Below are 18,101 nucleotides of genomic sequence, written 5' to 3'. Positions count from 1 at the left end.
AATCTCTTATCCTGCAGTTATCCTTTCTGCATTTAATACGTTAGCTATTTGCATGAATGTTTAACGTTTCCTCATTCAGAACAATGTTTAAGTGTGTGCATAAATTTTGCATGAACTGCATCCTCAGTTTGCTCCAGAAATGTCAAGGCCACACAAAAATGTATTTTCAAAGTATCTCTGAGCTTCATGGGGTTCTATCAACTTTTGAGAGAAGCATGTTTGATCTCCTTTCATTGCAACAGTCCTCTGCAAAACCATTCCAGGTTTACAAGCTAGTAAGTCACATTCAGATTTGGAAACAGCAAAAAATTAGTTTCTAAAATTGACGGCATTACTAGTAAGCTAAGTATTTTTTAAAAATAAAGTGGTTTCATCTGGTAGATCAGTATGGTCTTGTGGAGTCAGAGCAAAGTACAGCTCAGAAAGAAGCCCTTCAAGCCATCTAGTCCATGCCAAGTCATTGAAACTGCCTATTCCCATTGACCTGCACCAGGACCATAGCCCTCCATAACCCTCTGATCCAAACTTCTCTTAAGAGTTGAAATCAAGCACTTGTGCACCACTTGTGCTAGCAGCTCATTCCACACTCTCACCACCTTCTGAGTGAAGTAGTTCCCCCTCATGTTCCCCTTAAACTTTTCACCTCTCACCCTGCTTGCATTTACTCTGTCGATACCCTTCATAATTTTGTATACCTCTGTCAGATCTTCTCTTAATCTTCTACGTTCCAAGGAATAAAGTCCTAACATATTCAGTCTTCCCTTATGACTCAGGTCCTCCAGACTCAGCAAAAATCCTTGTAAATTTTCTCTGTTCTCTTTCAACATTATTTACAGCTTACCCGCAGGTGGATGTACATAATACCCCAAATTAGCCCTACTAATTTGAAGCCTTATACAGCTTCAACATAACATCTTGTGGTTAGAATAATCATGACACACTCCATTAAAGATGTTGTAAAATAACTTCTGAATAATCTGCAGTCCAACCTAGTATTTTTTTCAGCTGCAGATTTTATTCTTTAATTACTTTCTGTTGAAGTTGCTGCAAGATGGCTTTTGCACTTGGGAAATGGTGTAGTTGGACCAAGCACAGTCAGATGCAGTCTTTGAGGTGGAATGGTTTTTGACCTAATCTTATACAACAAAATGATTGTTCAAATTTTTAAGTTAACCCTTTTCTAAAATTATTTTTCAAGGATGTTTGGAAAAATAAGTTCAAAAATTAAACTTGAAGGGAAAGGAGAATTAAATATTCTGGAGAATCAAATGCTTTATAAATTCTGCATATTTAAATTGTTAAATATTCTGTGTTGGTGCAAACCAGGGGTTCCCAATGTGGGATATATGGACCCCTCAGTTAATGATAAGGCTCCATGACATAAAAAAAAAGGTTGGGAACCCCTGGTGCAAAGGGATTTTCACATTATTTTCAATCAAGACCTTTCATTGATTTGAAACTTCACTGTAATATTTTAATAGTTTATGTTAATATGTTAAGATATCAAGTGAAGTATTTTCTCTGCCTTCACCTTTTGTGTTTTGAAAAAAAATTAAAAGATTGTTGTATGTCAACACTGTATCTTGCTAAATTCTAATGCAAATTCCATATGAGAAATTTTTATGTGGTCTTGATCTTCGAACTGTTGAGTATACTTTATTGCTTTCATTTTTTGACTAACTTGCCTTTATCTATACCTGTTTTAAGGCCAGCTCTCTTGCAATTAACCCTTTCCCTGTTGCCACAGAATGATACAAATAAGAGAAACTTTGACAGGATTAATAGGGCCTCAGTGAATCTTGTGGATGCTCATGACACTAAACCTCAGCCCGTTGACTCCTGGGTCTAAGTGCATGCATGGTAGGTGTCTTTGGGTTGCAATCATAGTCTGTGAAGTGATAACCTCCGATCACATTAAAGTAAAATTGTAAATCGTGTAACTTGTTTTAAAGTTGCAGAGACGAATTTGCGCTGGATTGCTTCAAAGTTCAGAAAGCTTCAAAGTAAACTTTATTATCAGTGTACATTTATGTCACTATATACATCCCTGAGATTCATTTTCCTGTGGACATTCTCAGCAAATCTGTAAAACAGTAACTGCAAACAGGTTCAATGAAAGATCACCCTGAGTGCAAAACACAACAAATTCTGCAAGTATAACTAAACAGCAATAAATAACACGCACATGAAACAGCGTGATAAAGAGTCTTTGAAGTGAAATCATTGGTTGTGAGAATATCTGAATAGATGAGTATATCCTCTTCTGTTCAGGGGCCTGATGGTTGAGTAACTGCTTCTGAACCTGGTGGTGTGAGTCTTGAGGCACTTGTATCTTCTACCTGACTGTAGCTGAAGAAAAGAGCATGGCCTTGGTGGTGGAGGCTGCTTTCTTACAACAGTTCATGTAGATGTGCTCAGTGGCTGGGAGGGCTTTGCCTGTGATGGACTGGGCCGAATCCACTAGCTTTCCTGGTTTTGCCACATCAGTCAGAAGGACATTATTGCAAATAGCTAGATCAACTGAGAATATATGTAACACTTATTGTAATATTCTGTTTCTGACTACGACAGAAAACATTTGATGCCTCAAATTTTTGTCAACAATTTCTTTTCCTCTCCTGTCAGCTGACTTGGTAATATATCAAATTTATCAAGAGTGCAAGTTCAGCCACATGAATTTGAACAGTATTCCATTTAACTTCCAGCAGGACCAAGCAATGATTCCATAGTAGTGATGTGGAGCAGATCATTGGTGTCTGTTGTCCAAAATTGCTACCCCCAGCTGCCATTAAAAATTAGAAGCAACACACACAAGATGCTGGAGGAACTCACAAGCAGGCCACACAGCATCCGTGGATAGGGGTAAACAGTTGATGTTTCAGGTTGAGACCCTTCCTCAGGACTAGAAAGGAAGGGGAGGAGTCAGACTAAGAAGGTGGGGGGAGGGGAGGAAGAAGTACCAGGATAGGGGGAGGGGTGAAGTAAAGAGTGGCGGAGTTTATTGGTTGAAAAGATGAAGGGCTGATAGGAGAGGACAGAAGACCATGGAAGAAAAGGAAGGGGAGGAGCACCAGAGGGAGCTGATGGACAGGTAAGAAGAGAAGGTGTGAGAGGAATGCAAGAATGGGGAATGGTGAAGAGTCTCAGCTCAAAACGTTGACTGTTTACTCTTCTCCATAGATGCTGCCTGACCTGCTAAGTTCCTTCAGCATTTTGTGTGTGTGGTGCTTTGGATTTCCAGCATCTGCAGATTTTCTCATATTTAAGTTTATAAGTGATCAGGTTATTTATGTCCTGACTGTTGGACACCCCCAGGGTGTAAAGGATTGTTGTTAACTCTCAGTGGAGTGAAAGGATGTAAAGAATTTCTTGCATCAGGTTATGTCAAGGTGCTTAGACCTGACAGATCACCACATTACAAGATACGGATACAAGTTAGCGCTGCCACAGTTTTAATGAATATTCTTGAGGTGCTAGACAGCTTACCCTTGTCCTTTTTGATGCCTCAAAAAGGCTGCACCCATCATTAAGGACCTTCACCACCCAGGACGTGCCCTCTTCTCATCAGGGAGGAGGTACAGGAGCCTGAAAACACACAGGCGATGATTCAGGGACAGCTTCTTCCCCTCTGCCATCCGATTTCTGAACAGACAGTGAACCCATGAACACTACCTCACTATTTTTTCTCTTTTTGCACAAACTTTTTAAATATATATCTACTTACTGTAATTTAGTTTATTATTATGTATTGCAATGTGCTGCCACATAACAACAAATTTCACATCTTAGGCCTGCGATATTAAATCTGATTCTGATCACAGTTTTTTTGTAGTTGTTTTAACCCTTTGTACTATACACCTACTTGTTATTTAAAGAAACAGATCAGGAACCATTCCAAACTGCAACTTCAGGTTGCTAATTATAAGATTTTTCTGAAGAGCCACTGGCGGAATTGTGTGGCTTTTTGACTGGATCTTTCAGCTCTCGCAAATAACACAGATACTTCCTGCCTATCACTTCCCTCTGGGTCATCCCCTCCTACCTTTTCTCCCATCAGATTCCTTCCTCTCCAGCCCTTTACCTTTCCCACCCACCTGGCTTCACCTATCACCTTCCAGCCATCCTCCTTCCCCTCCCCCACCTTGTTATTCTGGCAACACGTACAACACGCTGGAGGAACTCAGCAGATTGGGCAGGAACCACAGAAACGAGCAGTCAACGTTTCGGGCTGAGACCCTTCATCAGGACTGAAGAGGGAAGGGGCAGGAGCCCTATAAAGAAGGTGGGGGAGGGTGGGAAGGAGGAGGCTGGTAGGTGCCAGGTGAAAAACCAATCAGAGGAAAGATCAAGGGGCGGGGAAGGGGAAGGGGAAGCAGGGAGGGGATAGGCAGGAAAGGTGAAGAAGGTGCTGCTTCCTGCACCCATGCTGAGCTCGTCAATTTCATCGACTTTGCCTCTAACTTTCACCCAGCCCTCAAATTCACTTGGTCCATCTCGGACACTTCTCTCCCCTTTTTTGATCTCTCAGTCTCCATCTCTGGAGATAGACTGTCCACTGACATCTTCTATAAACCCACTGACTCCCATAACTACCTTGATTATACCTCTTCCCACCCTGCCAAATGCAAAAATGCTATTCCCTATTCCCAGTTCCTCCCATCTCCGCCGTATCTGCTGCCAGGTTGAGGCTTTTCAGTCCAGGACATCTCAAATGCCCTCTTACTTTAAGGTTCGTGGTTTCCCTTCTGCCGTCATCAATGATGCCCTCACCCGCATCTCCTCCATTTCCCGCACTTTGGCCCTCATCCCATCCTCCCGTCACCACAACAGGGACAGAGTTCCCCTTGTCCTCGCCTACCACCCCACCACCCTGCAGATCCAGCATATTATCCCTGCAACTTCTGCCACCTTCAACAGGACCCCACCACTAAGCACATCTTTCCCTCTCTACCCCTCTCCACTTTTCGCAGGGATCGTTCCCTCCGTGACTGCCTGGTCCACACGTCCCTTCCCATAGATCTCCCACCTGGCACTTATCCCTGCAGGCATTAGTGCTACACCTGTCTCTACACCTCCTCTCTTCCCACCATTCAGGGCCCCGAACAGTCCTTCCAGGTGAGGCAACACTTCACATGTGAGTCTGTTGGGGTCACCTATTGCATCCGGTGCTCCTGGTGCGGCCTCCTCTACATCGGCGACGCAGATTGGGGGGCCGCTTCGTCGAGCACCTCCACTCCGTCCGCCACAACGGACAGGATCTCCTGGTTGCCACCCACTTCAACTCTGCTTCATATTCCCATTCAGATATGTCCATACATGGCCTCCTCTACTGCCATGATGAGGCCAAACTCAGGTTGGAGGAGCAACACCTCATATACCGTCTGGGTAGTCTCCAGCCCCTTGGCATGAACATTGAATTCTCTAACTTCTGATAATTCCCTCCCTCTCCCTTCCCCATCCCAGTTTCACTCTGCCTCCTCCTCCAACTGTCTATCAACTCTCTCATGATTCTGCCTTCTTCTACTACCCATAGTGCTTTCCCCTTACATTCCTTCTTCACCTTTCCTGCCTATCCCCTCCCTGCTTCCCCTGCCCCACCCCTTGATCTTTCCCCTTAATGGTTTTTCACCTAATACCTACCAGCCTCCTCCTTCCCACCCTCCCCCCACCACCTTCTTTATAGGCCCCTGCCCCCTCCCTCTTCAGTCCTGACGAAGGGTCTCGGCCTGAAACGTTGATTGCTCGTTTCCACGGATGCTGCCCGACCTGCTGAGTTCCTGCAGCATGTTGTACATGTTGCTTTGACCCCAGCATCTGCAGTGCACTTTGTGTTTGTTATTCTGGCATCTTCCCCCTTCTTTCTCAGCCCTGAAGAAGGGTCTTTGCTTGATATGTCGTCTGTTTATTCATTTCTATAGATGCTGCCTGACCTGCTGAGTTAATCCAGCATTTTGTTTGTGTTGCTTTGGATATTCAGTACCTGCAGACTTCCTTGTGTTACAGATACATCTTGCTCTGTCTATATTTGTGCTTAACATGCATTTGGTAACCCTTCCATTTCTGCCAAATCACTTTAGAAACAGTCAATTTTTAAAGGTCCCCCCCACCCCTCCTCACAAGATGACCCCCTACATTCAGGGTTTTGAGGAACTCGTAAGTTGTCCTTTGAAAGTTCTTGAACAAATGTAATTTACAATGTACAGTAATCTTGAGCAAATGTTTGCTTTACAATGTACAGTAATCTTGCTTTTGGAAGATTATTTTTCTTGGGTTTTTATTTATGTCGTAGTTCCAGTCCTCCTGGATTGTACAATGAGAATAAATGTTTCTGATCACAGTACGGTGCTGACAGGTCACACTGCATCGCCTTGTGTCCACAGGGAAGGACCAGTTACATGGAACTCACTGCCAAAGGCGGTGGCAGAGGCAGATGCGTTAGTTTAAGACACTTTTCAACTGGCACATGGATGAAAGAAAAATGGAGGGCTATGTAGGAGGGAGGGTTAGACTGACCTTGGAGGAGGTTAAACATTGTGCATCAAAGGGCCTGAACAGTGCTGTACTGAAGTCGCAGTATGAAATAGGCGATATACTGTCCTGATCAGTTTCTTTAAATCACAATAGGTCTCTAGTACAGTCTTAAAATGGCTACAAAAAAAAATTCTTTACAGACAATGATAGGCTATCTAGCCTCCATTGGTCAGGGCCGACCGTCGACCGCGGATGTTGCATCCTAGCTGTCTAGCTACGCGAGCCAGGGCAGTACAATATGGAGAGCAAGCTGATGCCTATGCAGTAGGCTCACCCCCTCCACGCATCTGATGAACCCAAAGGAACGGCAGAAACTGATCCAGCTCCAGAGTTTTGCTCAGGGTTCATCCCCATGAGTGGGCATAGCCACAAGGCAGCAGAGGTTTGAGATCAGAGCTTTCCTTCTCCTCCATGAGCTGCCGACCACAGCTGACAAGTTTCATCTGTCTAAAGCATCTGGTTTTAAGGTGCCAGTTCTCCTGTCAGTAGAAACAGTTGCACTGGGTTTAGTAGCTAAGCCGCATATGAAGTCCAGGAGCTGGACTTAGTTGTCAGAAGCTACTTGAGATACAAGCCACTGGGGGCATTTAATAGGTAGTGGGAGCTTATCCCCATTACCACCCCTGGTTATAACTACCTTAAGGAACCTCTAGCATATTCACTTGGGCCATGGCTGCTCTAATTCATACGTTTATCTTGTAATGATGCCAATATATCATGTCCAAGCAATATTACCCTTTATTGGGAGCATCCATCTCACAAATAGTGAAAGTAATCCAATAATTTCTATGCTTTTGCCCTCTGGGAGTCATAGAACATTACAGCACAGTTCAGGCCCATCGGCCTACATTGTTATGCCAACTGCTTAATCTACTACAAGATCAATCTAACCCTCCCTCCCTCCTCCATAGCCTTCATTTTTCTATAGTCCATTTGCCTATCTCAGAGTCTCTTTAATGTCCCTAATGTATCTGCCTCTACCACCACCCAGCAGTGCATTCCATGTACCTACCACTCGCTGTGTGTTTTAAAACAATCTACCCCCCCCCCCCCCAAATTTCTTCCAATCACACCCTTTCACAAATTACACCCTTTTTGTATTAGCCATTTTTCCTGGGGAGAAGGTCCTTGGCTGTCCATTCGATCTGTGCCTATCATCTGTCCCTCTCTTTCCGGCCTGTGGACCAGGTACAGGTTGCTCACTCAATCTGTAACTGTGCCATCACTAACACTTGCAGCTTCTACTTATTGCTTAGTGTGGATCTTCACAACTGGGTGTTCACCAATCCCTTTGCTAATGGTATTGGTCCACAGCATAAAAAAGGTTGGGAACTCCTGGCTTGGAGTGATGCTCCTGATGCCCTGGTGTCCTGTCCAAGCTGATTTAACCAGCTAATCATAAACCCGAGATTCTGCAGGTGTTGGAAATCTAGATCAGTACACACAAAATACTGGCGGAACTCAGCAGGTCAGGAAACATCTATGGAGAGGAATAAACAGTCAATGTTCCGGGCCAAGACTCTTCATCAGGACTGGAAAGGAAAGGGGAAGATGCCAGAAGTTGATAAGTGAAGACACGTGGTGGGGGATGGGGGAATGAAGTCAGAAGCTGGAAGCTGATAGGTGGAAAGGCTGGGGAAGAAGGAATCCGATAGGAGAGCAGAGTGGACCATGGGAGAAAGGGGAGGAGGGGGGCACTGGGGAAGGTGATTGACAGGTGAAGAGAAGAGGTAAAATATACAAAGTGGGGTATTAAAGAAGAGGGGAGGGTGAAGGGGAAAAAGTTACTGGAAGTTGGAGAAGTTAATATTCTTGCCATCAGGTTGCAGGCTACAGGAATATGAGATGTTTGTCCTCAAACCTGAGAGTGGTACAAAACAAAAAGCAGGATTTCCTGGTGGCCAGCCATTTTAATTCCTATCCCATATGGTCCATGGCCTCCTCTTCTGCCACCAAGAGGCCACTCTCATTCTGTTAGTGGCCAGGCATACAGTCAGTAACTTTTTATACTTTGCAGATACTGTGCCAAGTCTCTCATTAGAGAATGCCTTTGGTTTCTATTCAATTAGTTCAAAGAAAACTTTTCAGGAGTCTGGCTGCTACAAGAATCTTGAAACTTTTGAATTCACTATTAAGTCTCAAATTACCCACCGTTTCAAGGTCACTAGTAATATGGACAAAACTTAACAATTAAATTGGATTTACAAGCAAAATCAGCAACTGGTTTTGTTATTATTGTCTTAGTTTAAAGGTTTGCAAATGATATCAAATAGTTAGTATCATTGAATCCACTCTGTGTTCATATCATCGTGACAGAAAAGGCTGAGAGTTGCTCTTGCCCATTGTTGATACAGTTCACATTTAATGTTCTTTTCCCTGCTGCCAGTCAAAATTCACTCCAGCACTGCTGGTGTTGGTTCCAGTTCAGATGCTCTACTTTAATTTTGATGTTATCCTGACCTTTAAATTTGCCTCACTGTTTAAACCCAAGAATCAACGACTTTTCAGACTGCTGCCTCTTTGCCTGGAGAGCCAGTAAAGCAGATACCTCGGTCTTTGGCTGAGTCAACAACAGATCATAAATATCCTTTTCATTTCGATAGTTTTCAATTTGAGATGTATTTTTTCCCTAGACTTCAAAGGACCCTGAGCTCCTGGATGACTTGCACAGATTTGGGTGTGTTGTGCTGACCTGTGGTGGGAAAATTAGACATAAGACATGGGAGCAGAATTAGACCACTTGGCCCATCAATTCTGCCATTGGATTATTGCTGATCTATTATCCTTCACAACCCCATTCTCCTGCTTTCTGCCCATAATCTTTCATGCCTTGACTGATCAGGAGCCTACCAAACTCTGCTTTAGGTATACCCAACGCTTTGCCCTCCCCACAGCCGCCTGTGGCAATCAATTTCACAGATTCACCACCTTTCAGCTAAACAAATCCCTCCTCATCTCTGTTCTAAAGGGATGTATTTGTATTCTGAGGCGGTGCCTCTGGTCCAAAACTTCCCCGCTATTGGAAACAACCTCTGCACATCCACTCAATCTAGGCCTTTCAATATTCCTAAGGTTTCAGTGAGATTCCATTTCCCCTCTCCCGGCACCCCCTCCCCATTCTTCTGAGCTGCAATTAGTGAGTACAGGGCATCAAACACTCCTCATGTACAAGACGCTTCCACTATTGGAAACATCCTTTCCGCGTCCTCTCTTTCTGGGCCTTTGTGGTTACCTATGTGCTTGTTTTGGCACATCTTGAGATAATAAAGTGGTTTGTTTCAGCTGCCTCTTCAATTCATAAACATTGACCTAAAGTGAAAGATGAATAATCAATGATCAATGAAACAAAATCTGCTGAGTAGCTGCTAAAACTGTTCTTGATAGTTCAGGGAAGCAAAATAGTCAATCTTTCAGCAGCAACACACAAAATACTGGTGGAACTCATCAGATCAGGAAGCATCTATGGAGAGAAATAAACAGTCAACATTTTGGGTTGAGATCCTCCTTCAGGACTGGAAAGGAAGGATTACAAGTTAGAAGCTGATAGGTGAGGCCAGGTGAGTGGTGAGGGGATTGAAGTAAAGAAGTTGGGAGGTGATAGGTGGAAAAAGTAAAGGGCTGGAGAAGAAGAGATCTGATAGGAGAGAGTAGATTATGGGAGAAAGGGAAGGAAGAGTGGCACCAAGGGGAAGGTGATGGGCAGGTGAGGAGAAGAGGTAAGAGAGGGGGGAATTGAAGAAGGGGGTAGAGAAGGAAAAATCACTGGAAGTTGGAGAAATCGATGTTCATGCCTTCGGGTTGGAGGCTACCCAGGCAAACTATGAGGGGTTGCTCCTGTAATCTGAAAGTGGCCTCATCATGGCATGTCAGAATCAGAATGTGGATTGGAATTAAAGTGGTTGACCATTGGTAAATCCTGCTTTTTCCATATGGAGTAAAGTTAATCAGCGAAGCGATCCCCACATCAGTAAATGATCCCAAAAGATTCGCAGATGAAGTGTTGTCTTACCTGGAGGGACTGTTTGGGGCCCTGAATGGAGGTGAGGGAGAAGGTGAATGGCTAGGTATAGTAATTTGGCCACGTGCAGGGGAAAGTGCCAGAAGAGAAATTAGTGGGAAGAGACAAATTGACAAGAGAATCACAGAAGGAGTGATCCTTGCAGAAAGCAGAGAATAGTGGGAATTAAAGATGTACTCATGGGTCCCGATGAAGATGGCAGAAGTTACAGAGAATGACGTACTGAGCATGAAGGCTCATGGGTGGTAGGTGAGGACAAGAAACTCTATCCTGTTAAGGCACCTGGAAGTTGAGGTGAACACAAATGTTCGGGAAATGGAGGAAATGTGGGTGAGGGCAGCATCAATGGCAGGGGAAGAGAAACCCTGTTCTTTGAAGGAGCACATCTCTGCCCTGGGAAGGAAAGCCTTGTTCTGGGAGATGAAGTTACTGAGAAAAGGGAGTGGCACTTTTACAGGAGACAGGGCAGGAAGAGGTATAGTCAAGATAGCCATGGGAGTTGGTAGGTTTATAAAAGAGATTGGTAAACAGTTTGTCTCTAGAGATCATGAAAGGGGAGAGAAGTGTCAGAGATGGACCAGGTAAATTTAGGCACAGCAGCATTTGGTATCTTTTACATTTTCCTCCACAGAAAGTGAAGGCCTTGCAACAGTTTATCTGTCGTCGTCCCCCGTGCTCCAGACGGTGTAGCATTCCATTAATATTTAGTGAAATATCAGCCTAGGCTGTTGCCAAATTTAAATTGCTTGGATCTGATCTCTAATTGGTTTAACATTGATAGATTTTCACCTTTATGTAATGTTGTCTACAAATTGAATCATTATTGCTTTATTTGTAACTTGCCTCTTTCCTAAATTTATAAATGCCATGGATTGAATAGATTGAATTTAAAGTATGAATTTACTTCTAAATTACCTTTGTAGGTCAGCATGAAATGGATTTTAAAAATCTTGACTTTTATACAGTAAGTTGTTCAGTTAAGGGAATGTTATTTTTGCCAGACCATTCCAGCAATGGGTGTCTGAATCAAAAACTGGAGTTGGGATTGCTCCTTTTTGCAAGTTAGTGCACTCATTTGTTGAAGGCACAGAAAAAAGGGTATGACTTTACTTTTTAAAAATTCCTTTAATAACTTTCAGTTCGGTCTTTGGACTTTCAAGTCAAATCATTGTTGTCTTGTCTCTCTTCTCAGCCCAGAGAAACTTTGCTACACATGACTTGTAGAACTCCACAGTTACCTTCCTTTTTATCTTGTATACTTTCATAAATAGGCCTAAAATATCTTTAATCTACTTGCAGTTGTAGAAAAATTGTGTTTGCATTGTTATCCACTAATCAATTTCTCCATTATGCAAGCACCATTTTTCTGTCCGGGGTCCAAGTCCGCATGGTCATTCAGTTAACATTTTTTTGTCCCTCTAATCTCTCTACTGGTCTGCCACATCTCTTGTTAGTCTGTAAATTTTATAGGAAAACTGCCAAAGATATCAAATTCCTTTAACACTGACCTTCCAGAACATTTCTTTGTATCAAACACATCTATTGAGAAATCCATTCAACTGGATAAACGTGGTGTCCATTTAATAAGCCTTGTCAATTGCTATTGGTTACACAGTTTTGTTAAATGGTAGATAATTTGATCACATATTATCGATCGTAAGTGGTCGCCCACAAGTTCAGCTGGTATAAACAGGTCTATCCACTTACAGTCCTACGCAAAAGCCTTAAGACACATATATAATTAGGGTGCCTAAAACTTTTGCAGGGTACCGTATTTGTCAATGCGAGTTTGTAAATCCGGTGGCAGCAAAGGATGTTGGGAATGGTGAGGATGGTGTGCCATGGGAGGGGTATGGGACAGGTGGCAGAGAAGGAACATCGGGGGTGGCGGTTAGGGGTGACGGTGCAGACTCACCCAGTCCTGAGACACCAAGCAAGGTCATTTGATTCCAAAGAATTGGATGATTGATCATTACAGAATGTCTCTCTGGTGCTTCCCACTCCCTCCCCTCTGCCTTCCCCTTTTCCCAACCATGATTCCCCTCTTCCTACCCCCTTCCCACCCTCAGTGCACAATAGAGACCCATATCAGAATCAGGTTTATCATCACTCACATATGTCAAGAAATTAGTTTTTTTGTGGCAGCAGTACAGTGCAATACATAAAATTACTACAGTGCTGTGCAAAAGCCTAGGCACATATAATGTCTAAGGCTTTTGCTCAGTTCTGTAGATTAGCCCTCTCCTCAGTTCATGGATACTAAAAAGTGTTACAGTTCTGAACGCTTAATTCTGATCCAGTGTACTTGGTATTGGAGTACTGACATTTAGTTAGCTGTTTTGGCAAAAAGAAAATTGATCCTGTAGCATCTTAATGCGTAGACTTTATTCCCCAAGACACAAAATATCTCAATTTTGGACTGTTCTAATTTAGATAAACATCATTTTCTGTTTCATCAATGTCATTCTATTTTTCCTGGTCTATGGAACACATCACAGGCTCTTCATCCCACAATGTTGTACTGACCTTTTAGCCTCTTCTAATCCTTCCCTCCTACATAGCCCTTCATTTTACTTTCATCCATGAGCCTATCTGAGTCCCTAATGCTTCTTGCCAACAATCACTTTAAAATTATGCCCTCGTATTAGTCATTTCTGCCCTGGGAAAATGTCTTTCTCTGTCCACTCTTATCATCTTATCTACCTCTATCAAGTCACCTCTTGTCCTCCTTCACTCCAAAAAGAAAAGCCCTCGCTTGTCAGCCTTTCCTCATAAGGCATGCTCTCAGTTCCAGGCGGCATCCTGGTAAATCTCCTCTTAGGCTGCTTGAATTAGAGAATATGTTTAATGAAGGAATGTTTTATAGGAAATGGTGCTTAAATTTGCAGAAACTATGCTCAAGAATGCTAGCAAGGTAAATGACAAAATAGGGATCATTTGGTATTATTCAGTTCTGAGTTTCAGTAATCTTAAAATTCATGCAATAATCCAGGATACCTTAATATTATGGGCTGGGAAATTTCTGGAGAACTGCTTACCAAAAAATTGCAAGGAATTATTTCAAAGAGGAGGATTTTTATCCTGATTGTCAAAATCATTTTTGTCAAAACTTTTGGGAGGGTGACACATCATGGTTTCATAGTGGTTAGTGACCTGGGTTCAATTCCACCACTGTCTGTAAGGAGTTTGCATGTTTCCTATGTGACCACATAGGCATAGAACACAGAGAAGTACAGCACGGTAACAGGCCATTTGGCCCCCAATGTTGTGCTGAACCAGCTGACAAGCAAATCAAAAACACCCAAACTCTAATCCCTCCTACCTACACCATGTCCATATCCCGCCATCTTCCTCACATCCATGTGCCTATCCAAATGTCTCTTAAAAGCCTCTAATGTATTTACTTCAACCCCCATTCCAGGCATCCACCATTCTCTGAGTTTAAAAAAAAACTCACCCCTCATATCCCCTTTCAACGTATCACCTCTCATTTTCAATCCATGCCCTCTGGTATTAGACATTTCAACCCTAGGAAACAGATACTCTCTATCTATGCCTCTCATAATCTTGTAAACCTCTACCAAATCTCCCCTCAGCCTCCAGCACTCCAGAGAAAACAACCCAAGTTTATCTAGCCTCTCATGATGACAGATGCCCTCTAAACCAGGGAGCACCCTGGTAAACCTCTACTGCACCCTCTCCAAAGCCTGAACATCCTTAGGGTGACCAGAACTGTACACAGTACTCCAGATATGGCCTAACCAGAGTTTTATAAAGTTGCAACATAACTCTTGAACTCTAAAATGTAGTATCGTCCCGAATTCCAGAGAGGGACCGGTTAGTAGGCTAATTGATCACATGGTGTAATTGGGCAGTGCGGACTCACCAGGTAGCATTGCCCAATAAGTAAAAGAAAAGCTGGGATGTATGACTGATGGTATTGAGTCCAGTGACAACAGGATCAGATGTAATTTGAAGATGCTGATCCATTTCTACATTGTGTAACCTGTTTCTGTTTTCTCAAACCAATTTATTCCAGGCATGAAATGCAACAGTCATGAACATTATACCAAGGATCTATCTCATTGTTCACCATTGCCGTTCGATTTGGAGGACTTCATTTCATTGAAGCCATCAATTAAATTGACAGAGGAGCAGACAAGTCCCAGATGTTCCAATTTTAAAGTGCTACGTGTTTCCAGGGATACAAGAGAGGGTGGGGGGAGGGTTCGGGTTGGGGTGGGGAGGGAAGGGAAGGAGTCAGCTGTTGCAAGCCAGTCTCCAAATGCGGCGGTCCCAAGCCAAAACTTTGCTTTAGTCTGGTTGGATCCATTTATCTTTTGGAAGAGGAATGTGAAAGGTGCAGAGAATGTGATGTGGTGAAGAGAAGGGAAGCCAAGAGCGTGTTTCTTTTTTATAAACAATACAACTTTTCTATGCTTTTCCGACTGGATTCAGAGTAGTTTTTCCACAATAGAAACCCTTTGCTAGAACTTTTTTGGATTGTAAAAATCAAGTTTAAATTTGTGTTCACTTTATGATGGGTTTTTATTCAGAATGAGGCTGAAGATGTCGTGCAGTTACTGGAAGAAAGTAAGTCAGAGGAAGGAGTTTGATATGTGAAGCAAGAAAGCGTTGAAGTTAATCACCTGAGTGACCTAACCTTACATAGACCGCTGGATTTTTTGAATTCGTGTGTATATACAGCTATAACTGAGATATTACAAGTTTCATTAAGAAAGTACAAAATATTTCAATTGAATGGGGCAGAATTATGCCAGTTCTTTGAATGTGAAAGGAAATTTTAATTCCCAGGTGGCATAACCTTTTCCCCATTTTGTAAATGTTACCCTGTTCCGGTTTGGATTTTTACTGCCTGTGGAATTATGATGAAGCCCAGAATTATTATTGGGAATGCTCTGATTTATGACCCTCTTCACTTTGTTTTGTAACTTCAAGACCAGCATGACACTGAGCGGTGCTGGATTAGACCAGTGTTGCAATGCAGCAGAAAGACTTTTTCCCCCCCTTCCCTCCTGCCCCACAAACATACCCACAGTGCATATCCAAGAATTAACAATGCTGTTCCGGTGCAATTAAAATTGTGTCTGTACTTTGAACTGTAATACATCATTTTACTCCAAAAATACTTGTGAAGTTCCAGTTGATTTTTTACTAATAGCAGCTGAGTTTTGAACTCTGAAGTTTCATCCCACGTCACTGGAGACCACACAGGTTAATCGCCAACCACTTGATAAAAAATAATTGAAGTTTACTCAGCATTCATAATAACTGACATGTACAGTACATATCCATCATTGTCTAACAATACTGATTGGCTTGACGTTTGCAATGCCATGTTGAAGCAGAACTGTGATTTTTTAAAAACATTTTATTTTGGGGGAAAAGGGGGGGATAATTTTGAAGTTTTCTTTCGGATAATCTACCTGATGGATGAAACTGGGAAACGGCAGTTGCCAAAACAGAGCCGTCGAACGGCAGAGACGCGACGTTTGCTGTTAATTCTCTTCTGTTACCAAAGGGTAGGAAAATGGAGGTGGTCTCTTAAGTACACTTATAAGAGCTGTCTGTGATCTTTAATTCTGTTTCTTTTGTGTAGTCCGTGCTGCAGTTGACTGCTTTGAAGAATCAGTAAGCGAGGTCGGCCATTCTGGTTGTAGATATTACTGTTTGGATTTCTGGAAACTTCTGGTTGTTAGTGGCAAATGTGTTTGTACTATCATGTGCCTTAAACTTTTCATGGTAGAAAAAGATAATGTGTTTTTATAAATATATATATAATATATATTACTCTTAGCATAACTGTAGTTTATACTGGTGGATATTGCATTGCATTACACTGTAATATAAATTACATTTAACAATGACTTATGCTTTCTTAGCCCTATGCTACAGAGACCGAATATATTATGTTTAATTCCACTAATACCCTGCAGCAAATAGAAAGCTTGTTAAACCAGGTTTGTAGAATTATCAACTTGGTGTGTTTTCAATAAACAATGCCTTGAAATTATTGCTGCTTCAGATTGTTCTTTGGGCGTGCATAGCTTATTTCTGCAAATTAATGTCCAATGATCAGCTAAGCTCTTCAATCAGCGATAAATCCTTCTCATTGCCGAGCCAGGCTCAGCATTTGAGCTTGTGCTGCCTTCCAGTTGTGCTCATGTTGAAGGATCTTTTACTTACCCTGCCTGAAGTCTCTGCTTCTTTCTCACAAATACATACCATGATGATTGAAGTGTTTTCAAGAACGTATAAGATTGAGTATTCTACCTTTCATTCATATCACCTACATTGTATTCAATTCTGGTCGCCTCATTTTAGGAAGGATGTGGAAGCTATGGGAGGGTGCAGAGGACATTTACCAGGATGTTGTCTGGTTTGGAGAACAAATTATATGAAGCAAGGTTAGCAGAGCTGGGACTTTTCTCTTTGGAGCATAGAAGAATGAGAGGGGACTTGATAGAGGTCTACAAGATTATGAGAGGCATAGATAGGGTGGATAGTCAGTACCTGCTTCCCAGGGCACCAATAGCAAACACCAGAGGGCATATGTACAGAATTAAGAGAGGGAAATTTAAGGGAGACATCAGGGGTTAGTTTTTTACACAGAGGGTTGTGAGTGCCTGGAATGACTTGCCAGGGATTGTGGTGGAGGCTAAAACATTAGGGGTATTTAAGAGCCTCTTGGACAGACACATGGATGAAAGAAAAATAGAGGGTTATGGGGTAGTGTGGGTTTAGTACTTTTAAGGATTATATGGGCTGGCACAACATGGAGGGCTGAAGGGCCTGTACTGTGCTGTAATGTTCTATTACAGGAAAGACATGAGACCATAATCTTCTTTTATCATCCATTGGCTGCCATGTTTCAATGGCCAAAGTCTTTTGAATTCCCTCATGAAACATCTTTCTTTTCATAAAAGACCTTTTTTTAAAACGTTCATGTTTGATTATGTTTTTTGGTGGCTTGTCCCCATGCCTCAAATGCAGATTTTTTTTAATGCACATTGGGCCAGATAATGAGAATTAAGAAAATTGTAATGCTAAAAATCTGAAATTAAAATAGAAAACTTTGGAAGCACTTAGCAGTTCTGGAACTCTTTAAGATTTTGGGACTGAAAAGTTAATTATTTTACCTTTCCAGGTAGTTGTCTTTTTCGCAGAGTTTCCAACCATTTAGTTTTGGGCCAACACTTGGCCCGAAACATTGACTGTTTATTCCTCTCCATAGCTGCTGCCACACTGCTGAGTTCCTCCAGCATTTTGTGTATGTTGCACAAGATTTCCAGCATCTGCAGAATCCCTTGTGCTTCCAACATTGTTTTTATTTTATCTAATAGCATGACCATGAATGATCCCACCCACCCTGTTCATGGATTGTTGTCCCACTCCCCTGAGAGAGGAGGTTACATAGTATCCACACCAGGACCACCAGACTGAAAAACAATTACTTTCCCCAAGTAATAAGGCTGATCAACACCTCCACCTACTAACCCACCCCCTCCCATAAGACATAGGAGCAGAATTA

General features: G+C 42.4%; 1 protein-coding gene across 13 annotated transcripts in view; it reads left to right on the top strand.

Moving 5' to 3' along the window:
* The window catches only part of arvcfb (ARVCF delta catenin family member b), a 538,706-nt gene extending 523,941 nt beyond the window's left edge, over positions 1–14,765 (top strand). For 11 of the 13 annotated variants that reach the window (XM_073051890.1, XM_073051882.1, XM_073051883.1 and 8 more), the window contains 2 exons: positions 1,748–1,860; positions 14,589–14,765. In XM_073051890.1, coding sequence (XP_072907991.1) covers positions 1,748–1,849 — 102 coding nt within the window. In that variant the 3' untranslated portion in view covers positions 1,850–1,860; positions 14,589–14,765. The remainder of the gene's footprint in view (positions 1–1,747; positions 1,861–14,588) is intronic. The other 2 variants (XM_073051892.1, XM_073051891.1) reach the window with 1 other exon arrangement.
* The last annotated feature ends 3,336 nt before the right edge of the window (positions 14,766–18,101 follow it).

This window comes from Hemitrygon akajei, chromosome 7 (genome assembly GCF_048418815.1).
Source record: "Hemitrygon akajei chromosome 7, sHemAka1.3, whole genome shotgun sequence".
NCBI classification, from domain to species: Eukaryota; Metazoa; Chordata; class Chondrichthyes; order Myliobatiformes; family Dasyatidae; genus Hemitrygon; species Hemitrygon akajei.
This window is presented reverse-complemented; position numbering and strand designations above follow the sequence as displayed.